At 39.7% G+C, this 24284-nt stretch overlaps 2 protein-coding genes and 1 pseudogene across 5 annotated transcripts in view; 1 reads left to right on the plus strand and 2 right to left on the minus strand.

Annotated features, from left to right (window-relative positions):
• The window catches only part of Mfsd8 (major facilitator superfamily domain containing 8), a 26870-nt gene extending 25135 nt beyond the window's left edge, over nt 1–1735 (minus strand). Inside the window, exon 1 of one of the 2 annotated variants that reach the window (XM_028762890.1) lies at nt 1567–1735. In XM_028762890.1, coding sequence (XP_028618723.1) covers nt 1567–1631 — 65 coding nt within the window. In that variant the 5' untranslated portion in view covers nt 1632–1735. The remainder of the gene's footprint in view (nt 1–1566) is intronic. The other variant, XM_028762881.1, reaches the window with a different exon arrangement.
• Nucleotides 1736–1933: 198 nt separating this feature from the next.
• Nucleotides 1934–24284, plus strand: part of Abhd18 (abhydrolase domain containing 18) — a 39216-nt gene continuing 16865 nt past the window's right edge. Inside the window, exons 1-4 of one of the 2 annotated variants that reach the window (XM_028762901.1) lie at nt 1934–2047; nt 12076–12183; nt 13244–13328; nt 18751–18851. In XM_028762901.1, the coding sequence (XP_028618734.1) occupies nt 12092–12183; nt 13244–13328; nt 18751–18851 (278 nt within the window). In that variant the 5' untranslated portion in view covers nt 1934–2047; nt 12076–12091. Of the gene's footprint in view, nt 2048–12019; nt 12184–13243; nt 13329–18750; nt 18852–24284 lie in introns of those variants that run through there. The other variant, XM_028762908.1, reaches the window with a different exon arrangement.
• LOC114617336 lies at nt 7494–9792 on the minus strand (annotated as a pseudogene). The gene has a single exon (XR_003710781.1). The product of XR_003710781.1 is annotated as an FUN14 domain-containing protein 2 pseudogene (transcript).

Consider the following 24284-nt stretch of genomic DNA (forward strand, 5'->3'; position numbering starts at 1 on the left):
CTGGGTTTCTCTGTATAGCCCTGGCTGTCCTGGAACTCACTCTGTAGACCAGGCTGGCCTCGAACTCAGAAATCCACCTGCCTCTGCCTCCCAAGTGCTGGGATTAAAGGCGTGCGCCACCACCGCCCGCCCCAAGGCAATTCTTAAAAGGACATTTAATTGTGGCTGGCTTACAGGTTCAGTGCTTCAGTCCATTATCATCAAGGTAGAAACATGGCAACCTCCAGGAAGGCATAATACAGGAGGAGCTAAGAGTTCTACATCTTCATCTGAAGGCTGCTAGCAGAATACTGACTTCCAGGTAGCTAGGGAGAGGGTCTTAAAGCCACACCCACAATGACACACCTACTTCAACAAGGCACACCTCCTACTAGTGCCATTCCTTGGCCCAAGCATATACAAACCATCACAGGGATACAGCTCTTTTAAAACAAATTTCAACACTGCTACTAATTTTAATCACCTCAAGATAAAATCAAATAACAAAATTATAATACATATTCTCTACCTAGTAAATCAAAGACCAAGAGGTTTCACTGTGGTTAAAATAAAGGATTGATGCTGAAGATAGATAAAAGAGAAAATAATTACTTAGTATGGTTATTATGTGTCGTTGTGTATGGTGTACTCGTCCTTGTCATCTCAGCACTTGAATGTGATGGCAGGAGGGGCAGGAATTCTCATCATACTTGGCTACATACTGAGGTTGAGGCCAGCCCAGGTTTCAGGGGACTCAGTCTCAAAATATAAAGCAGTGGAGATGGTTCGGTCCAGTGGTTCAGTGGTCAGGGTGCTTGCCCCCACGCCTGAGAATCTACGTGGTACGTGGACAGAACCCAGTACTACAAGTTTTCCTCTGACTTCTCGATAAAATAATATTTATTGTTTCTTAAAGGTAAAACTACATATTGGCACGGTAAGACAAACCCAAACTTTTCTAAATGAGTGCTCAAAAATTAGGATCAAAATGAGAATTACAAGGATGAAAATACTAATGAAACGCTTAAAGATTAGTCTTTATTTTGTACCTGTTATACTGAGCAAAGTATGAGTCATTTTAAATGGGTTTATTTTCAAAATGTGAAGAAGTTATTAGGCAGGTTATGAAAAGGTCAGTACCCTCTAGTGCCGGATGAAATCATCATTTGGGGCTTTTGTGAAGTGGTCAGCTACATAGGGTCAACAAAATGTAGTGTCTGCTGAAAAGAGGCAGCTTAGGTTTCTTTATACAAAACGAAAGAAAAGTAGCGAAGAAAACAAAGCTCTCAAGTAGGAAGGAATTACCATAATAGGATTCAGGCAGATGCTTTAGACACACAGCACACAGGCTACAATGTGAAGCTGCTGTGACCTGACTCCTATGTGAAGCATCATCCCCCTCCCCAGCTTTCTGGGTACTCAAGTTCTTCAAATACCAAGATTCTCCACTATTCCCAACTATACGCGATCATCCGGGAGCCAGTCCTGAGCTGCTCCGAAGGCATTGCTGGGAACGCGCATGTGCAGCCGGGTTTCGGCCGGGACGGTGGACACGCAGTACCCAGCCAATCCCACCCACCTGCTCACCTGCTTCCGGGTGAGCTGGGGCCCAGGAGGGGCTCCCGCTCGGCCTCGCTTCCCAGGTTCGCCATAATGACAGCCCTCACTAGGCGGCGCGCTGCCCACTCTCGCGACACCTGCTCCTTCGCCTCGGCCGGAGCTGTCAAAACACTCGTGCAAATGCGCGTGCGCGCCGTGAGGCCGGAAGCGGACCGGCTCCCTGGGGGAAGTGTGAAGTAGGGGACGCGCAGGAGGCGGTGGTGGTGACCAGAAAGCAGGCCGGAAGGGGTGGAGCAAGGCCACAGCCCGCTGCTGGGGGCGTGTCCCGCGGGCGCCCCGCCCCGAGTTCGTCCTCCTTGTCTGCCTGCCTGGCAGCTCTCTCCCTGTTTGGTACGTGAGGAGATTCACTTCTTGAGCTGAGGCGAAAGTCCGGTCCCTAGAACGTGGAGAGCGGTGGTACCCAGAGGCTTGGCGAGCTCCCCTTCAGGTGTGCGTCCGCGAGCGGCCTGTAAGTAACAGCCGGTGCCTCTGGCTTCTGCGTACGTGCAAGGAGGCATGAATGCAGCAGTGTCCTGGTCCGAGGGAGGGCGTTGGGGACCCCCGTGCCCCAACCCTGCTGGCCCGCTGAGCCTCACCTGAAGTGACTGAGGGATGAGACTGATGGCAGCTACCCGCTACTGCCCTGCTGGCTCCGCACCTGAGGAGACTGGGGTTGGGGCTGATGGCAGCCAGCCGCTGTTGCCCCGCTGGCTCCGCACCTGAGGGGACTGAGGGTCGGGGCTGAGGTGGCAGCCAGCTGCTGCTACCTCGCTGATTCCGGGCCCTCGACCCTCAACTTTGCAAAAACAGCCCCTCAGCAAAGCCTGCTCAGCTTCAACTCGTTGCTTTCAACGTTAGGAACGTAAACACTCAACAGACTCATATGCTGTTTACTTCCTAGTCGCTCTCCCTGTCATTGGGCTTGTCAGCTAATTGGTGCCAGAAGTCATTGTGTGTCACATAAATTAATGTTTTCTTAACTCTAAATAACATTATCATATGATTTCGTTGGACTGCTTCTGTCCTGGGAGACGTGTAAAGCAGACACGTGTCTAACTTATCAAGACCCGAGATCGAGATAAGTTATCTGGAATCTCTCGAGAGTTGGGACCGGGTCCTAATTCTTGAATTCCTATTAGCGCTTCTCCTGCCTCATGAACTCTGTTGTGTGGTATTGCCATCACTTCACCTTTGATCTTTCATTTTTGATCATCTCATGTGTAGCCAATCAGGCATAACCTACTAGAGAACTGCTAAACTTGAAATGTCTTCTGTTACTTATCTTCCGAATCTAGTCCTGATTATTAGATACTTAGTTGTATTCAGTCCTGCAGATTTATCTATAGTAACAGAAACAAGCAGATTCGTGTAATTGGTTCCAAGACTAGAGATGGGTAGAAAATAAAGTACTTTTTTAACCACGATATTCTTCCAGTGTCGTGGTTGTCTTTTCTAATCCCTGGACAATGGCACAATTTGTGGCAGGTACATAATGGAGGAAGAAAATTTTAACTAGCATTCCATCAAGCAGAATGTGATGTATGTTGAAAGAAATCTTATTCGGTCCCCTCATTTCATCCCTACAAGGGTTTTGTAAAGAGGAGAGAGATTGACTCATGTAGAACAAAGAAGTGACAGGCATAAGTAGATGGCTGAAAGCTGCAGAGCTAACAGTGGCTTGAATTCAAGAAGCAGGACTCCTCTGACAGCAAAGCCTGTGCTGTTTACCACCAGGTTTCCTATAAACAGAATATCAATAATATCTTCTCATATTTCCCAATAGCAAAACAAGCATTTAGTGTTTATTTAAATGAAATAATTTGTTGTTCTGTATTAGGTTAAGTATAGTTTTCCACTTAACAGTTGAGGTAGCTCACTCAAGGTCACACAGCTAGTGGAGACACTCAGGTCTTTCCATTACTGTGTCCAAGTGATGACTTCAGACAACAGAAACACATTCAGTGAGTACATAGACAACCCCTAAAGTCTAAATAAACTCTTATTTCTCAGAAACATATCATAAGTAGCAATCAAAGCAAACATGGGGAGGACAACAGTGTTTTTTGTTTGTCCTTTTTGTTTTGTATTATATTTTTGTTTACTTTTAAGTAGTCCACCAAGAAAAAAGCAAAAATCAATGAGATTAAACCTTTCTGAATGTTTTACTCAACAACACTGTGGGACTTGTTGGGTATTTGTCCCCCAACTCCACCTCCTTTTCTATTTTGGTGATGCTAGGGATTGAACTAAACCTTTCAAGTGCTCAACAGGAAAGTTATCAGCTGAGTTATATACCCAGCCCCTTATTGGGTTTTCTTGAATGATTGTTCAGAATAGATAGTTACATCCCTCCCAAACACTTACACTTATTTTTCTACTCTTCTTCAGTATAAAAGTAATTAAATCAGTTACCTAAGGATAGCCGGTGTGTGTGTGTGTGTGTGTGTGTGTGTGTGTGTGTGTGATTTAAAGTGTAAAATGGATGGGCTGGAGAGATGATCCAGAGGTTAAAAGCACTTATTATGGCTCTTGCAAAAGATCAGAATTCAATTCCCAACACCCACATGATAACTTGTCATCTAATTCTAAGGGATCTGATGCCCTCTTTAGACCTCAATAAAAACTAGGCACATACATACATGCAAGGAAATACCCATACCTTTAAAAAAAAAATGAAAATTAAGTCTCTTTGGGGGGGGGTAAAAGGGAAGTTAATGTACATGGTAGATTAAAAAATATTTTCATTTATTTTGCAGTACACATGTGCTACAGTGCATGTGAGGAGGTCAGAGGACAGCTTGCAGAAATGGTTTTCTCACCACGATGACAATTTTGAAATTTACTTACGCCTTTGAGATCACACACATAAAGTCTAGGAAGAGCCAGACAGTGGTGGCACACTTGGGAAGCAGAAGTAGTCTACTCTCTCTGACTTGGAGGCAAGCCAGGGCTACACAGAGAACCCCAGTTTTAAAAACAAAAAAGTCTAGAAAGGAAAAGTAATGTTTGTTTGAATACTTAGAGATCAAAGTCATAGGAGATTAAAAAGTACTAGATGGAGTAATCTTAGTAGACTATGAGTGCCATATTAGCAATAAAGCTCATTTCTAGGAAAGACATTCTATTCCTTGGCACTGTGCTCATACTTCTATTTTTGTTCCACTTTGTTTCTTCCCTGTACACTTGCTATTTAAAAATTTACATGGCTGTTGTTTCCATTTTGCTTGGTACTTCAAAAGTGGCTGCTACTTCTGCAGGATCTTGCTGGTGTCTTGCTTGACCTGAGGGCTTTTAGAACCTGGAATAACTCCAGGTGCCATTTTAATGTAAACTGATGTTGTCTTTATCCCAACTTAGATTTGTAGTTCTTGATATCCTAAACATAGCCAGCTTTGCCTAGAAAGATTTGTTTTTAAGAGGATGTGGAAATGATTCAGTGGCTAAGAGCACTTTTTACACAAGCAGGAGGATCTGAGGTGAAGTCGCCAACACTTTTGTAAAAGGCTGGTCACTGATGAATGTGTCTATAACCCCCTACCATCTGAGTGATGTATGTAGCTGGCATGTAAACCTACATACATGCAGCATACACATATATACAAACCCACACACCAAAAAAGAAAGAACTGTATCATTTGGAGATTTAGAAATTCATTTTATACTGTTCTGAGACTGAAATGGAATTCAAGAATATCTATATAATACCAAATTTTAAAACCAAATACATAATAAGTTCTATATGTGTTTGATTTGTTTTCTGTTCTTTACCTGTGAATTGCTTGCTAGTAGGTAAATATAGCAAGGAAATATGCTGCCTCTAGGCTTAAAGTGGTCTCTTATATAGAAAAACAAAGTGATATGGGAAATTTTGTAGTGTTGGGTTGAAAAACAAAGGACTGAACAATTTGGTATGTAATGAATATTGTTCATTGCAAAATAATTGAAATTTCATTGTCATTAGGTACTTTAATACACATGCAGAAATTAATGTAATTTTTAAAAAGTGCTCTGGGCGTGTTGGCATTTGCCTTTAATCCTAGCATACATGGGCCAAAGATAGATCTCTGTGAATCTGAGTCCAACCTGGTCTACATAGTGAGTTCCTGGACAGCCAGGGCTATGGTGAAAGAACTTGTCTGAAAAACCAAAAAATAAAATAGATATGAAATAGCTCTTGATTAGCATACTGTTTCTTGATGAAGATTATTTGGGTTTTGTTTGTTTGTTTTCTCACTTAGAATTGACTTAGTATCATGATACGTGGATATTCCAAAGGTGAATGTAAATCCTAGTGTGTGATATTAGAGAAAGATAGAACTTTTATTACAGTAGCATATAACTGTTCTGAATTTTAATAAATATATACAAAAATATGAGTAATAAGTATATGAACCATTATAGAAAGCTCTAAGTAGTAAAATAATTTAAATCAATGTTAGCTTCCTGTCTCTGTGACAAAATACCTCAAAAAAACTAAACTGAAAAAACATTAAACATCCTTCTATTGCAATAGAAACACCATGACCAAGGCAAGTTCTAGAAGTTTATTTGGGGGATTGTTGGGAGCCGCGGCAGGTGCTGGCAAAGTCCGCCATCGCTAGGTGGCGCTGTCAGCCATAATTGTTCCTAGTGAACAAATAAAGTGCGCATGTGCCATGGTAAAGCCCGCCAAAGCTGAGCCCATCCCACGGCGTTTGGCGCGCAACGAGTATACAGCCAGTCAGAGGTGATTACGCCGCTCTAGGGTATATAAGGGCTTTTCCCAGGCCTGGGGGTCGTCTTCTACCACCATTTTGGTTTAGGGAAATAAACGTGTTTCTACGGAAGGATTCTGGTGTGTGTGTGTGTGTGTGTATGTGTATGTTTTTGCCGGCGAGACACTACACGCGCGCGCCTCACAGGGGATATAGTTTCAGAAGGTGAGTCGGTGACCATTGTGGTGAGAATGTGGCGGCAGGCAGGTATGGTGCTAGAGCAGTACCTAAGAGCTCACATCCTAATCAACAGCTCTGAGACAAAGAAAACTAACTGGGAATGGTGTAGGTTTTTGGAGCCTCAAAGCCCACCCCTAGCGACACACCTCCAAGGCTATGAATGCCTCCTAATCTTCCCAAATAGTTCTACCAACTAGGAACCAAGTATTCAAATATATGAGCCCATGGGGCCATTCTCATTCACATTACCACAGAAAGGTTGTCTAGGCTCTTGGTTTCAGAGTTAGTGTTCATTTGATAGCTTTGTTATGACATGGAACATGTGGCAGAGAAGCTCCTTTCCAGTCATGGGCTGAGAAGGAGGGAAATAAAAGGACAGAGAGAAGAGAGGGAAAGGACCCAGGCTCTTGATATACTTCAAGCACACATACCCAGGAACTAAACCACTTTGTAATGTTGTACCACCTCCCTATAAACTGAGCACCAAGTCTTTAGCACACCCAGAGGACATTTCAGATCCAAACTGTAGTAACTGTTCATCATTTAGAATTATATTTTCTTAAAATGTATCTCCATCCCACCCCAAATATCTAAAGATCTGAACTCATTATTTTTAACTTGTGTGTGTTTGTGTATAAACACATGTGGTGTGCAAGTGGAGGCCAGAGGACAACTTAAAGAAGTCAGTTTTCTCCTTCCAAACATGTCCTGGGGATCAAAGAAGTATCAGGTATGGGTAGCCAGTGCTTTCAACTACTAAGCCTTCTCACCAGCCCTAGATTTAATTGGGTAAAGAATACACTGGCTTAAATGATTTTAATAATTGTTTTAGTAGAATATGTATCTAGTGGAGATATAGGATGATAACATTTAAGAAAATCTTCCAGTTGCATGAGGTAGAGATACTGATTAGAAGTTTGAGGTCAGCCTGAATTACAGGAGATCCTGTTTCAAAAAGAAAGTCATATAAGCCAGTTTCCGTTTACCATTTGTTTAATAACTGAAATACAAAGTACTAATTGGCAAATTTACTCTGCAAGGGAGTGTTATTTTTAAGTAACAATTTTAAGTGAATGGAAGAATATAAACATGATTTAAACAAACTGCAAAGAGTCAGTTGGCTTATAAACAAGTGGTTCCTCAGGTCTATGGAGTCTGTGGTTTTAGTATGGGTTTTGTTGTTTTGAATTTCTGTGGGTTCTTTTTTCCCCTACTGGTGGAAATATGAAGAAGATTTAATCCTGGTAATGAAGGTGTAAACCTATATTCAAAGGCTGAGAAGTACAGTTAATTTCTTCTTCCCATGTAGCATACAGTTTCCAAGGTTGTTCTTTAAGATCATTGTTTCAAGCGCTCATAGTGTTGAGTTTGGGCTGGACCCATGATTTTTCTTTCTAATCAACAGAGAATGGAAACATTGATTGCACTCACACACACACTTGCCCTTTCTGCAGAGGTGTTAGACTCCCAGGGAATACTCTCTCTCTCCACCTGGCCATGAAGAAAAGAAGTCCTCCGTTTTCTGACTTGTGTGGAGAGAACAAAGTCAGTGTGAGGTGAAGAACTGTGGATAGCCTCCCAGAGCTAAGCTTGTCCTCTGCTGACAAAGGACCAAATATGAATAAATCTTGTAGTTGCAAGTATATAAATTGTACCCCAAACCTAAGAGCCCGAAAGCAGATTCTTCTCCACTGAAGCTTCTAGATGATAATTTCACACAGCCGACATTTGATTGAAGAAGACGAGGCCCTGATGCAGGAAACCAAACTAGATAGGTTCTTGCAACCTATTCCTGGAGGAAAAGGCAAATGAGAAGATTGAGAAGGGGCAAAGTAGACTCAGAGGTGTGTTCTTCAGTTCTGGGGCAGCTGTTCCTGGTGGCTTGGGCCTGTAATCCCACCTCTTCAGGAAACTGATACATGAGGATGTCAAGTACTAGGCCAGCTAGAGCAATTTAGTAATATCTTCTCTCAAAATAAAAAGTGCCCAAAAAGCTGAAAATATAGCTCAGGAGTAGCCCTTGCCTAGTAAGAGCAAAGCCCTAGGCACACCCCAACCATACCCCCTCCAAAAAAAGGACCCAAAAAATAGGTCCTAGTATTTAAGTTATGGCCCTTTTTGAAGTATCATACTTCTGAGTTCTTAACTAAGATAGTTTACTGGAGTAGCTGTCAAGAGGGGGAAAAAGCATCAATCAATTTACTTGTAAAATTCTGTAAGGAGACTGTCCCCCTAATATAGCTGGCTAGTGCATGGTACTCCCAAAACTGTGTTTTCTTTCTTCCCGTGCTCAAAGTCAGATATATTCAGTTCCTTTCCATGAAGAGCATAGTAAGGTAATTGTGCGTCGCTCTTCCAGGCCAACTGTTAGGGACAGATCTTAAAGATGTTTTAGGGCAGATTTTACACACAGGAAAAGGACCATTCTTGTTGGCCTCCAGATGGACAGCATGCTTCCCACTTTGCTTGTCAAGCCCATGGGAGGGCCTGTGTAAATTTGCGTGGGCAAGATGTCTATGGAAGCGGTTCAGATTTAAAACAGAGAGGAGGGCCTGAAGAGGAAGAGTCTGGATTTTCCTATGATGGGGTGTTGAGGCTGGTGAACAGTGAAAGTGAAGCGATACACCTTAGGATGCCATACCGAGCAGAAAGCCTCCAAAAAATCCTCCAGTTACTAAAACATTCTTCTTTACAAAGCACACCACCTCCTCAGCTTTGCTCTTGACTTCAGTTGGTATTTGGGCGCTCTTCCGAATCGTCAGCTGCTCCTTAGCTTTTTTCATGTCTTTCTCTACTCGACTCCAGTCAACTTTGATGTAACCAGTATGGTTTGCAAGCTGGAGGAGAAAAAAGCCCCCTCCCACTGCTGTGGCAGCCAGCTTTCCAACTTTCTGGAATATGAAGCCAGTGCACCAACCAGTGACGCCTCCAATAAGGAGCTGGGTTGCCACACTGTACTTCTCACCTGAAGACCGACTCTCCTGTCCAAAAAGCTTGCGCCACCAAGGCTGGTTTTTGGCAAATTCTGTAAGATCCAGTGCCTCATAAGCATCAAAGTGCCCTTGACTGGCCGAGGCCATCGTTGTAAGCTGGCTGTGAGAGGAGAAGTGATGAGGGTCAATAAAGGAGGAGACTGAGCGTGCCACTGTTGCGGTTGTGGTGGTGGTGGTGTTCGTTGTCATGACCTGCTGGCTTTCCGCACGTGGGTAGATGTGTCCATTCCCACGGCCGCGGCGGAAGAGAGCTGGTAGAGCGCGCGCGCCTCAGCTTTCCCCCAGCTCCAGCTGCGTCACAAAGCCACGTTGGCCTTTATCAAGTACTTGAGTGTCCTAAGAAGGCTAAAAGTGACCCAGTTGTCTGTGTACGTAAGACTGGGAAAGCAAAATATGTTATAAATAGTGGTTGGAAGATTTGGTGGATTTTGCAAAAGAAAATGGATTTCAACTGAATGCTCAAACAAGAGATTTGTTAAGTACAATCCAGATTTTCCAAAGTGAAGTTCAAGGTATTACCATGAATGTCTGTTTAATACAACTAGCTGGAAGCATTTTACAGGAAATTCAAATGAACAATTTCATATTAGAAGTGTTGCTTCTTTCCGTTTTACAGCAGAGACACTCTTTAAAGATGTGCATTTATTTGGGATTGTGCAGGTGATTACAGCCAGGATGAGTATACTCTGATAGATACATCTAAGGAGACTGAGACAAGTGAAAACTTTTTAGATTTATTCTTCTCTCATATATTACATCCCGAATGTAGTATGTCTGTTCCGGGTCATGCCTTCCTCTCTATTAACCAAACATGGTGTATCAAGTTACAAATGAAAACTTGTAAGGCAAAAGGAAGTTTTGAAACAAAAATTCATTGGTTACAACAGCTTGCTGCCAGCAGTATTATGTTTGCTTGGCTAATGAGGTCTTCACAAAAATAATTCTGATTGTAAGATTATGGTTCAGACAACTGCAACTGTACACCTAGGGCTATCTTTTACTGGAAAGATGTGGGTAGAAGTAAGCTTAATGCACAGCTGTGGGGTTGACAGTTTTTGTGATAGCCTAAGGAGTAACAGTATCTAGTAAATATTCCTGGTTATGAGAATTGTGAAACAGTGTGAACAGCTTGCTTTGCTGGTCCAGTCCTAAGAAGAAGGTAAAGTGCCAGTCCAGTTGATTGTGGGTTACACTGTATACTATACAAAGAAAAACTTGAAGGCATCCAGGAATGTTGCACACCTGAAATTCTAACATTTGGAAAGCTGAAGCAAAAGGAATGCCACACATTTGAAGCCAGCCCCAAGCTACCAACAGCCTTGGACTACATAGCTAGATACTAGAACAGAACAAAGCAAAACTGGATGTAGTGGTTCATCCCTATAACCCAGAACTTGGGAGACAGAGATAGAGGATCAGGAGTTCAAGAATAACTTCAGTTACATAGTCAGTTGAAGACCAGACTCTACTGCTTGAGACCCTTTCCCTAAGGAAGAAAAACATTAAATTGAACTTTTTAATATATCAAAAAGTCTAGATTAAAGTCATTCAAATTTTTTGAAGAAATAAATATTAAAGTTAATTGATAGAAATATAATTTTTTATGTTTCATATATCTGTACAGTTAAACTTTAATCTGAATCATGTTTTATCCATATATATCTGAACTGTATCTTTCATTTTTATAGTATTGGGGATTGAACCTAGGCTTTCATGTCTGAATTCTGCCTCAGCTACATCTCAAGCCCTGAACTACACCTTGTAATTGGGAAAGGTTGAGCTAGATATTAACATTTTCTTAGAAATATTTGAGAAATAAGCTGGATGATGGTGGCACATACCTTTAATCTCAGTACTCAGGAGGCAAAAGCAGTCAATCTCTGAATTTGAGGCCAGCCCGGTCAGTCTGCAGAGTGAGTTCCAGGACAGCTAGGGCTGCACAGAAAAACCCTGTCTTGAAAAAAGGAAAAAGGAAAAAAAGGGAAAAGAAAAAGAATATTTGAGAACTAAATAATATCCAATAAGAAGCACTAGTTATGTGTGTTCACAGTTAAAAAGAGTATGGTGAACCTGCTAGATCTTGAACATTTTATTATTCCTGAAGTTGAAGTTTGGTTCTCTCCCCTACTAGCAATGTGGTCTAAGATAAATAACTGTTTTCTTTGTGCCTCAGTTTCCTCTGTATAACTCAGATAATCTTTTTTCAAGGGTCCTTGTATAGCTTAAATAAGAACATGTAGTTGTGTTGTAAATTAAATAGTGCCTGGCTAATACTACAGAACTATGTGGTTATCATTCCTTAATCTTGCTTTTTAACAGACTAGGTACTTAAGTCAGTCCCTGTACTTGAGATGAAGAATTCATTGTTTAGTAATGCTTTAGGCTCTTCATTTCTCTATTTTCCATCCCAGTTCTTCTAAATCTTCTACTATATTTTTACAGGGACAGATTCAGTGATTTACTCTTCTGTCTTTAATTTTGTCTGGTATTCAAATAAATGGTTACAAAGTTGACCTCCTGCCTTGATGACAAGTAAAAATATTTTAACTAATTTTAAATTTTACTTCTAGATGCTGTTTGGCACTCATGGGTGTAAGCAAGTTAGATATTCTATACCGGAGACTTCTCCTCACAAAACTTTTCATCAGAGGATGGGGAAGGCCAGAAGACCTCAAGAGGTAGTGTGTGTGTGTGTGTGTGTGTGTGTGTGTGTGTGTGTGTATTTCATGAATGCTTGGCTGTTTATGTGTATGAGTACTTGCCTACATGTTAAGTGTTTGTGTACCACCTGTGTGCCTTGTGCTTGTGGAGGTCAGAGGAGTAATGGGATCCCCTGGAACTGAAGTTGAATGATTGTGAATCACCACTTGGGTGCTGGGAACCAACCTGGGTCTTCTATAAGAGCAACAAGTGCTCTTAGTTATGAAAGCATCCCTTCAGCCCTTGAATAGGTATTTTTAATTTCTTGTTTTAATACACATTTAAATTTTTATTTTAGTTATAATGTATTGTAGCTTCAAATCTAGAATGGTTTATTGATGAAATTAAATATTGAACTTCATAAAATGTTTTTCTTTTTTCCTCCTAGTTATTTTTGTATACTTTAGCATATAGCATCATGACTTGGGTGCAAACTAGTTTTTTAGCATCACTCATTACTACACTGGTTGAAGTAGTGTGTGGTTTCCAGGTACTGATCTTCTTAGGTAACTTGAATTTTCAGTTACTGTGAAACTGGAATACACTGGAGCTAATGCCAAAACCTGGACCTAAGAAAAATTATTTTCAGGATTGACCCATTTCATTCTGAATCTTAAATGTGTTTATTCTAAACAATTTTGTTTCTCATATTTTATTTATTTATTTATTTATTTATTTATTTTGGTTTTTCGAGACAGGGTTTCTCTCTGTAGCCCTGGCTGTCCTAGAACTCACTCTGTAGACCAGGCTGGCCTCGAACTCAGAAATCCGTCTGCCTCTGCTTCCCAAGTGCTGGGATTAAAGGCGTGCGCCCCCACTGCCTGGCATTTCTCATGTTTTTAAGAGAAGTTTTCCAGTTCCTAAAAGAGAGATGAAAAAATACCCTTTTCTATCAATGATAAAAGTTAAATTGAACAAGGCCTCTTAACTGAATTTGCTAATTTTAATCACTGTACATCACTCATAACATAGTAGGTCTAATATTTAACATAAGAGGTTTATTTTTTTTTTAATTTAAAAAAAATTGTCTCCTAACAGGCTCTTTGAATTCAGAAAGATGATTGGAAATCGAGAAAGGTGCCAGAACCTGGTTTCAAGTGACTATCCAGTACATATCGATAAGGTATGCAAGAACCAAGTATTGAAGTCACCCTCAGACAGTGTGCTGTAGCATGTATGCATATTTCAAGAGTGCTGTTCTGTCCCAACCACATTTTAGTTTTATTCATAAGTAGTGGGGAATATGTTTAGCATTTGCCTGAATACATAGTATTTAGGCTGCATTTTTCTGAGTTTCATTTTGTATCCTTAGGCTCCTGAGGGTTCAATTATTCAACATTAAAGAAGAATATTAAAGAAAACTAGTAAGTATTAAAAGAAAGCAATCTACTTGGAGGATGAGCACATTAGGCATATTTGCAAAAGCAGCTATTAGGAAGTACCAGGGAGCTGTAATAGAACACAGTGCTCAGAGAAGGCTAGAAGGTACTCTGGACTTAGGGAGACAAGAACATGTTTGAAATTGTTTTGTTTCCAAAGCAATCAGCTGCTTTTATGTAAAATCTAAGTTTGTATAATTGAGTACTTTGAAATATTATAGAAGGGAACTAGATGGGTAGGTTTCACAATCCATCCCTGACCTTCAGCTGAAGTAAGTATAATTTGCATCTTTTACATATTGAATATACTGGATATATTTAGATTTCCTTCACCAAAAGTTTCTCCTCCCCCCCCCAAAAAAAAAAAAAACCTCAGAAAAACACAGACGCCTTTTCCACAGCTAGAATGTTACATTTGGTCTAGATTTTAAGAATTTCTTTATGATTTTGGTGAATATTTTTCTCTTTATAAAATATTCTGTTTATAAAAAGATGGCCTTTTATTTTTTTTCTTTTAAAAATTATAGGTCTTTGGGCCAGGTGGTGGTGCCATATGCCTTTGATCCCAGCATTCAGGAGGCAAAGGCAGGCAGATCTGTGTGAGAAACACTGCCTCAAGAAACCAAAAAAAAAAACCCCAAAAAACAACACACATATATGCACATATATATGCACATACATATACACACATATATGTACATATGTATATGTACACACACACACATATATATATATATATATATATATATATATATATATATATATATATATACTTTTACATATACATGTGTATATGTGTGTGTGTGTATACATATATATATACTTTTAGCTAGGTGTGTCTCCTGCTAGGCAGAAGCAGTAGGATGTCTGTGAGGGTAGCTAAGGCTACAGCAGAGAGACCCTATCTCAAAAAACAAAAAAGAAAAAAAGGAGTAGGGTTTATAGGCTGAGGAGATGGCCCAGTGTGGACATGCTCATTGCACAAGCACGAGGGCCTGGGTTTAGATTCCCAGTATCCACATACAGGCCAACTAGGGAGGTGGGTACCTTTAACACTAGTACTGGAGAAAAAAGGACAGAGGGATCTTAGGGCCTGCTGATCTAGTAGAGACTGCACGCTCCAGGTTCAGGGAGAGGTTTCATTGCAAAAAACAGAGCAGCCTGGCATGGGAGAAACTGCCTTTAATCTCAACAGTAGGGAGCCAGAAACAGGCAGATCCCTGTGAGTTCAAAGCCAGCCAGTCTGCATAAGGAGTTTAGGATAGCTAGGGCTTCGTAGAAAGATCCTGGCTCAAAAAAAAGAATACAGAAGAGCACTCACTAGAAGAAGACAACCTGTGATGACTTCTGGTCACCACACATACATGTTTGAGCATGCCCACATACTTAGATGTGCAAACACCGAACACACAGTAAAGAAATACATACACAAATAACCATACCAAGAATGGAGGCTTTTAAATAAGCAGAGTGTGCCAAGTACAGGTCAAGTCTTCTTTCATCTCTGCTAGTCTCCACCTCCTGATCCTGTTTCTGCACAGCACAGATGATCCCCTTAACAATTGGAGGACACACCCACCCTCAGTCTTTAACATTTTAAATTATGTAAATTATGCAATGGAATGTTTTAGATTTGTTGCCTAAGTATATAACCATTACCTATCACTTTTTTTTTTCGGGCTATCACTTTTTTTAAGCCATTTTACTCTGTAATATTTTCATTGACCCAAAGACACATTATGACTCTAGCTATGATTTCCCACAGCTTCTATCCCCATTTGCTGGCAGTTACTAATTTGCTTTCTGTATCTATGGAGTCTCATGTTTAGGATATTTCTTATAAATGGAATTATGCAGTATATGATCTCTGATACTTGGCTTAGAAAGTATTTTTCAGTTTATTTTCATTATTTTGTTGTGTACATGGTCTGTGTGGGTGGGCACACATGGCATCTCATGCATGTCAAATAATAGATTAGAGGATAATGTTGTAGACATGGCTCTATCCTTCCACCTTTAGGTGAGTTCTGGGACTTGAACTTGGGTTGCCAATCTGTTACTACAAGTGCATTTGCCCTCTCTTGCCCTCTTAGTATGTTTATAAGGCTTGTCCATGTTTTACCATGCATCAGTAATCTTTTCTGTGACCATATAATTTCTTATCTACTTATAAATTCATAGACATTTTGGTTGCTTCTACTATTTGGGGGCTATTATGAATAAACTACTGTGAACATTCAAGTATAAATGTTACACGAACATTCTGTATGAAGTAGTTCTGTTTACTATATCTGTGGGTTTATTGTTGGTTCATATGGTGGCTCTATATCTAACCTAGCAAAACCCCAGACTATTTCACAGATTATCTGCACCATTTTACATCCCCACCAGCATTGTACAAGAGTCCCAGTTTGATCAGATTCTCACCAGCACTTGTACGTATCCCAGCCAATCAATCAGTGTAGAATTTAGGGAGCTGAGAATATAGATCTGTGGATAGGGCGTTTGCCTAATTTATACAAAGCCTGAGGTTTAACAGCCAGCACTGCATTTAACACCCACCACTGTGGTGGTGGCGGCACACATCTGTAATTCTAGAAGTGGAGGCAAAGGATTAGAAGTTGAAAAGCATCCTTGACTATACAGTGAATTCAGGCAAGTCTGAGCTACATACACACATATGAAGACAAGAAATGCGTAATATATAGTTTTAAGGCATCTCTATTTTGGGAAAATACAGGAAGGTACAATCAGATCAGGAGTACCCTGAAAAGGAAGAATGACAAAGAGATCAATGCACAAGATCAGCCAGGGTTACACAGAGAAACCCTGTCACACACACACACACAAAAAAAAAAAAAAAAAAAAAAAAAAAAGAGAGAGAGATTAATGTAGTCATATATAAATGAGTGTTACAAACCTGTACTGACAGTATTCTACTGATGCAAAAATATACAGGTTGATTGGAATCTGATAAGCAAAGCTTCGTGGCACACTGCTTGGTAAAAATAGCGTTTTACTCTTTCGATGGGGGGCACTTGTTAAATAGATAATTTGCACAGTCGGTTTTGTTTGTGGTTTGCTTTGGGTTTGGTGGTATTGGTTGGTTAATTGGGGTTTTTTGGGTGAGGTGTTTTGTTTTGTTTTGTTTATGTACACTGGTGTTTTGCCTGCGTGTAAATCTATAAGAGGGAATGAAACTACGTAGAACTGGATTACAGACAATTGTAAGATCTTATATGGATGCCGGGACTTGAACCTGTGTCCTCTGGAAGAGCACCTAGTGCACCATTTAACTCATGAACCACTCCAGCTCCTGGTGGGATTTTTTTTTTTTTTTTTTTTTTTGGTTTTTGTTGGTTTGTTAGTTTTGTTGATTTGTTTGTCTTGATTTTTTTCTTGTCTTTTTTTGTTTGTTTTTTGGTGTTTTGGTTTTTGTCAGAGTTTCGCTATTAGCCCTGGCTGTCCTGGAACTTACTCTGTAGACCAGGTTGTCTTCAGTCTCAGAGATCCACCTGTGAGTGCTGAGATTAAAGCGTGCCCCAAACACCCAGCATTGTTTTTGTTTTTTGGGTTTTTTTTTTAAGATTTATTTTTATTATTTTTAATTGTTTGTATGTGTGGGGGTTGTATGTGCACATGAATGCAAGTGCCCATGGAGGTCAGAGGTGTGAGATTCCCCTGGAGCTGGGGTTACAGAGCGTTGTAAGCCACCTAATGTGGGTGCTGGGACTCAAATTCAGGTCCTCAGGAAGAGCATGGTGTGCTTTTAACCACTGAGCCATCCCTCCAGGCCCCTATCTTTGTTTTTTAATGGTGGGACCAAGGTATATATATAGATGATTGGAAGAATGCCTGCTGTATGGAAGAAAAACAGTTTACTAATCTTAACTCACAGATACATAATACCGATACATAACACCTGCAGCCACTGACATGGATGGGTTTTTGTTTTGTTTGTTTGTTTTTTATTATAGTAAAAATATGTGATACCTTTCTGCTATTTTAATTTTAACCTGTGACTTGAAATAGAATTTTTTTTATACTAAAAAATAATTTCTTGAGAAGTAAGCTTAGAGCCGGGCAGTGGTGGCGCACGCCTTTAATCCCAGCGCTTGGGAGGCAGAGGCAGGTGGATTTTTGAGTTCGAGGCCAGCCTGGTCTACAGAGTGAGTTCCAGGACAGCCAGGGCTACACAGAGAAACCCTGTCTCGAAAAAAAACAAAGAGGGGGGGGGGTAAGCTTAGGTATTGGATGTTAGCAGATTACCTTTTTTATTGTTGCTTTTTTTTTTTTGAGACAAGTCTTGCTATGTAACCCAAGCTAGCTTTGAACTCCTAAGCCTCCTGCCTCAGCTTCAAAACTGAAGTGATTTTAAATATGTGTTACCACAAGTGCTTACAAATTCCCTTTACTACAGAAAAAAAAAAAATCCCCTTTGTCCTTACATAATGCATCAGTATGATATCACACAATGAAGATGATATCAAACCACTCTGAATACTTGATAGTAGCTTAGATGGCACCAAATTATTGCTGCTTCCAAATTGTACTTTTGATTGCTTTTATATAGTTGAATGTTCTTGATTGTTTTTTGTTTTTGTGGTACCTAGAGTTGAATACAGGGACTCCCCACTTGCCACATGCTCTGTACTAAGCTGTACTCCTAGCCCTGTTGAATGGTACTGAATTCTTTTAACTTGTATTTTATTTTGAGATAGTGCCTGCCAGTGTGTGAATTAAATTTATTTCCCAACTATACTATAGCATAGAAAGAAAACAAATATTTATGAATCTGTCTTTTAAAAGGTACAATGGGTAATTCCCTGTTAGGTAAATATAAATGGAGTTTGAAAGACAAAGCTTGAAATATTTCAGAAGGTATCAGTTACATATCATTAAATAAATATGAAACTATAGATAGTCTTGAATAAAAGTATGTCTTTTGGTTAAAAAAATGGGCCAAAAAGGAAACATAGTAAGCAATGAAAAAGTTTTGGTTCTGAGGATGTAGCTCAGTTGTTGTAGGTAAAAACAATGTTCATGTGCAAGAAATAAGAGAATGTTAGTAATTAGTTGAATAGAATTTTTTATCAAAAAAAAAAGTCCATGATAGACCTATATCTTAGTCTACTTTGTATACACCTCAGTTTTCTTTTCTTTTAGGTTGAAGAGCAGTCAGATTGTAAGATCCTAGATGGACACTTTGTTTCTCCCATGGCCCATTATGTGCCTGGTATCATGCCAATTGAATCTGTTATTGCAAGGTAAGGATCTGTTTGGCAAGCAAGATGAGTGAGTTGTGTCTAGCAGGACACTGTTCAAAGATCCTTGAGTGCATGTAAGTACTGCTTATGCTTACAAAGTGTGGCTAATACCCTAATACTAGGAGATTAATTATAGTTACTGATAACAAGGTGAGGTGAAAGCTTAAGAAGTCAACACCATTTTCATAAAAATTCAAACATCCACAGTCACATAGAAATGTTTCCAAAGAATTTTAGTCATATGCTGGCTCTGCTCATTTCTAAGTAGAGTTTGCCTTCTAAATTTTCACTTTGAGGGGTAGTGAGATAGCTTACTGCGTAAAGACACCTGACCATGCCTGCTGACAATTCCCAGGACTCCAATGATAGAAGGAGAGAATTCCCACAAGCTGTCCTCTGATTTCCACACATGAACACACACACACAATAAAATTTCATTTTTAAATTTCTATGATGATGGGGCTCTAGGGTGGCCAAGGATACACAGAAAAACCCTGTCTCAAAAGCCAAAAAAAAGAAAAACAGAACAAAACAGAACCAGCGTAACTGTGGTATTTACTTGTGGTAGTCAGTTTTTTCTTGCTCTAAGATAATTATTATTTTAAATTTTATTCATTTATTTATTTTATATGAGTAGATTTTTTATCTGCAGGTATGTCTGCATGATGTATGTGCTGGTACCCAGGAGGCCAAAAGAATGTGCTAGGTCTGGGACTGGAGTTATAGATATCTGTGTCTCACTATGTGGGTTCTGAGAATTGAACTTGGATCCTTTAGAGGAGCAGCCAGTGTTCTGAAATACTTACCTATTTTCTCAGACCTGTTTTTTTGGTTTGTTTGTTTGTTTGTTTGTTTGGGTTTTGGTATTAGGTTTTGGTTTAATTTTTTTCTTTTAATAAAATTAAAATAAAATGCAAGTAGTGTTGAATAGAGCAAAAAAACAAGGACTTTGGCTTTAAACAGATCTGGACTGAACCCTGGCTCCACTACTTATTAATCCAGTGACCTTAGGGCCAGGTATTTCTCTGAACCATATGTTGTAAAATAAAGATGATAACACTTTATCCCACATGGTTGTTAAAAGGGCTAAATGACAGCAGGAATGAAAATTGTATTCAATGACAATAAACCAGTTAAGTAAACATGTGGTTCTTTAGACTATATATTAATGGTATGGTAAAGGAATTGCTATTTCTACATACTATAGTTGTACTCCCTGGATCTGTGTCCCCTTGTAGCTTTTCAGCCTTAGCTAGAAAATTGTGTAGGTATTAGCTTAAAGAAAAGGGGAAGAACTTGGTAAAAAAGAACGTGGTTAACATGGCTTGACGGAGGAAGGAGAAATTCAGTCTTAGAATATCATTTCAACATTTATAATGAGTTAAGGAAGTTCGTTCTTGGATAGGGAAATAACCAAATTTAACTCTGCAATATCATTTATTTTTTGTTTTTAAAGAGTGCTTGACACTCTGGTCTCCAGAGTGAGTTCCAGGACAGCCAGGACTACACAGTGAAACTGTGTCTCAAAAAAAAACAAAAACAAAAAACAAGTGCTTGAGACACAGTCACTGTATATTCCAGGCTAGCTTCAAAACTGTCAAGCCTCTTGCCCTAGCCTCCCAGGTGCTGGTCTGCAGTGGCATAATCTTAAAGCATTATTCATTTTGATGAGTAGAAATTCCCAAATGATGCACATTGACGTCCGTTTTCTGTTCTTTACTGATCTGCTTGGGGGCAGAGTGGGCATAGTAACTTATCACTGCATTGAGGTATAATAAGATACAAATAAGAGAATAGTATGAATAATTGCCACAGAGAGATCATTGCTGTGTTACATCTATCATCGTCTTTTTTCCTTGGTATTCACATGTAAGACTGCTTATTTTCATTTTGACCTAACTAATCAATGAAGGTAGTCTGTCATTGTGTTAATAGCTGGTAAGTATTCCCTTCAGTGGCTCTACCATAAGTTCCTAAATTTTCAAGGCACTTAAATGGCATATTTTGTTCATTTAAGCAACCTAACATCTTTCTATATATTTTTTACCTGTCTAGTTTCATGAAGTTTCTAGATTTGTTGGGGAATATTTGTGTTTGTTTTTAGTTTTATTTTGCTTTGTTTGAGACATCCTCTATTTTTTGTCTCTGTTTGCTTGTTTTCTTTTTTCTTTTTTTTTTTTTTTTTTTTTTTCTTTTTTTTTTTTTTTTTTTTGGTTTTTCAAGACAGGGTTTCTTTGTGTAGCCCTGGCTGTCCTGGAACTCCCTCTGTAGACCAGGCTGTCCTGGAACTCAGAAATCCGCCTGCCTCTGCCTCCCAAGTGCTGGGATTAAAGGCGTGTGCCACCACTGACCGGCTTCTTTTTGTTTTTTTGAGACAGGCTTTCTCTGTTTAGCCCTAGCTGTCTTGGAACCCATGCTGTATATCAGGCTGGCCTCAAGTTCAGAGATCTACCTGAGCATCTTGTGCCTTCTTCCGGTCTCCAAGGGGACCAAATACACATGCACAGATATACACATAAAATTTAAAAAAAAAAAAAAACTTTTTTTTTTTTTTTTGGTTTTTTCGAGACAGGGTTTCTCTGTGTAGCCCTGGCTGTCTTGGAACTCACTCTGTAGACCAAGATAGCCTCGAACTCTCGAACTCAGAAATCCACCTGCCTCTGCCTCCCAAGTGCTGGGATTAAAGGTATGCGCCACCACCGCCCGGCAAAAAAAAAAAATCTTAAAAACTACAGTTACCATCTTTGTCTCAGACATCGTGACACAAACTTTTAATCCCATCACTGGAGAGATAGGTCAGCCTGTCTAACAACAAAACAAACAAAACCTCACTATGTAATTGAGACTGGCTTTGAACTTGTGATCCCAAGTGCTGCATCATAGGCATGTGCCACCATACCTAGGATTACCATGTATACAATTAGATATTAAAAATACTGTCTCATATACATGTGTATGTATGTGTCCACACACACACACACACACACACACACACACACACATATATATATATGCATGAGTGTTTTGCCTGCATGTGTGTGTACCATGAATATGCAGAACTTAGAAGAGGCACATCCACATCCCTTCAAATTAGCATTATGGATGGTTGCGAGCCACCACATAGGTGCTGGGAATTGAACCTGGGTCCTATGCAAAAGCAACAAGTGTTCTTAACTGTTGAGCCAATTCTCCAGCCATGTTTTATATTATTTTAAAGTAAGTCTTTTGGTTTTTCGAGACAGGGTTTCTCTGTATGTTTCTGGCTGTCCTGGAACTCACTCTGTAGACCAGGCTGGCCTCGAACTCAGAAATCCACCTGCCTCTGCCTCCCAAGGGCTGGGATTAAAGGCGTGTGCCACCACTGCCCGGCTTAAAGTAAGTCTTAATGAATGGCAGTAAAACACATTAAGAAAATTAATAGTATATCTCTACTTTATTCTGATGTTTTAACAGTAATAAATATGAATTCATATGTGGTCTTTAATGTAAACATGTTTTTAAACCATTCTTACATTACTAATGTGCTACCTACCAATTTTCTACTCATGTAGCAAGGTGAAAAGTAATAGTGTGAACATTCTCCTAGCCTATAGAAACGCTGCAGGAGCTAGTGCTCTTCATGAAACACAGGGGATAGATGATTCTGCCAGTCATCTCCCTATGTATTTACTGCATGGGGCTATGCTAGTAGAGTCATGCCTTTAAATCTCAATGAGTAGTTTGACTTTAACATTGCTGCCCATGATCACTTCTTTTCTTAATGACTAGTTGAAAAGGCTGAAAGTAATGTGGACAGTAATGAAGAGAAGGTGCTGTTGAAGGGAAACTGTTACTAGAGGGAAGGAGAAGGGTGTGTCACATCTATTTATCTGTTCAGGGAGTCCTTCATAAAAGCATGTGGAATGCCTCACCAAAGCCACGTGCTGCTACTTCAGCACCCTCCTGACTTGTAATCTCTTAAGCCTACTCCATCTGTACTCAGGAAATCAGACAGTGCAATGACACACTTACATCTTGACTTTCCAAAGAACCATGCAGAATTAGAAAGAGTTTTAAGGCAAAGGAAAAATCACTACTCATTTCATGTGACAGAAGGTAGAGCTTCCCTCCTAAGCTTTCCTGTTAACTTTCAAAACACCACTGGGTCCAGATGTAGTGGCTCATGCCTCTAATACTCAATAGGAGAAGCCAGCCTGATCTGTATAGTGACTTCTAGACTAGCCAAGATTACACAGAAAGACCCTGTTTCAAGAACAAACAACAACCAAGAAATCAGCAGTGTTTGCCTTTGAAATATACAGTTTGAAACTCAAAAGTACTACTTTCAGCTAGTAGCCTTTTCAACTAGTCATTAAGAAAAGCAGTGACCCATGAGTAGCAATGTCAAAGTCAAACTACTCACTGAGATTTAAAGGCAATATTTACAGGTTACTGGCATAAAGTGTCTTACTCTTATCTTAACGTGTGTGTGTGTGTGTGTGTGTGTGTGTGTGTGTTAATTATAATGGCATTTGCAGAGACAAAGTGCGAAAACAGACATGAGTACAAAGGTACAAGACAAAAGAAGTCAAGTAAAAGGAAATCATAGTAAGAAGTGGTGGAGACAGGCGTTGTGCCACTGAGTCTAGAATCCCATAATTTGGAAAGCTAAGGCAGGAAGACCATGAGTTCAAGTCTTCTGAGCTATATATGGAGACTTTATCTCATGAGGAAAGACAAAACAAAACAACCACAAAAAAAAAAAAATCAGAAAAGGAAAGAAAGAGATAAAAGAGTCCTTCTGTGAGGCTACAGATGCAATGTTCTAATTACATGAATTAGTTGCTACTGCCCTTCTTTCCGCCCTATCTCTTCATACACTTTTGAAACTTAGAATATGGAAAGTTTATATTCTATTATATAACTACAAAAGTTCATATAACTTAGTATTTAAAAGCTCAGCACTTACAATTCCAGCTACACCATTTCTAGATTTAAGACCTCACACAAGTCATTTAATTTTTCTGTATCTCAGTTTCCGCATCTGTAAAGTAAGAAAATAATGCTACGTACTAAATGAGATGGTAATTTTTTTTCTTTTCAGAAAATCATTTCTCCTGATATATTCAGTGTGCTCAGCACCTCTTTGGACACACTATGTCTGATACATGAACAGATAAGCGGTCACACATACATATACACTAAGAATAATAATTTCCTTTTTTTTTTTTGGTTTTTTGAGACAGGGTTTCTCTGTGGAACCCTGGCTCTCCTGGAACTCACTCTGTAGACCAGGCTGGCCTCGAACTCAAAGTAATAATTTCTTAAAGGAGGAAATAAAATAAAATATATCCAGTTAGCTGGACATGGTAATATATGCCTGTAATCCCAAAACCTGTTTGTATAGTTTGTTTTTGTTTCTGTGTTGACATAAGGTCTCTCACTGTGTAGCCC

Source organism: Grammomys surdaster, unplaced genomic scaffold, assembly GCF_004785775.1.
Source record: "Grammomys surdaster isolate TR1022 unplaced genomic scaffold, NIH_TR_1.0 62, whole genome shotgun sequence".
Lineage (NCBI taxonomy): Eukaryota > Metazoa > Chordata > Mammalia > Rodentia > Muridae > Grammomys > Grammomys surdaster.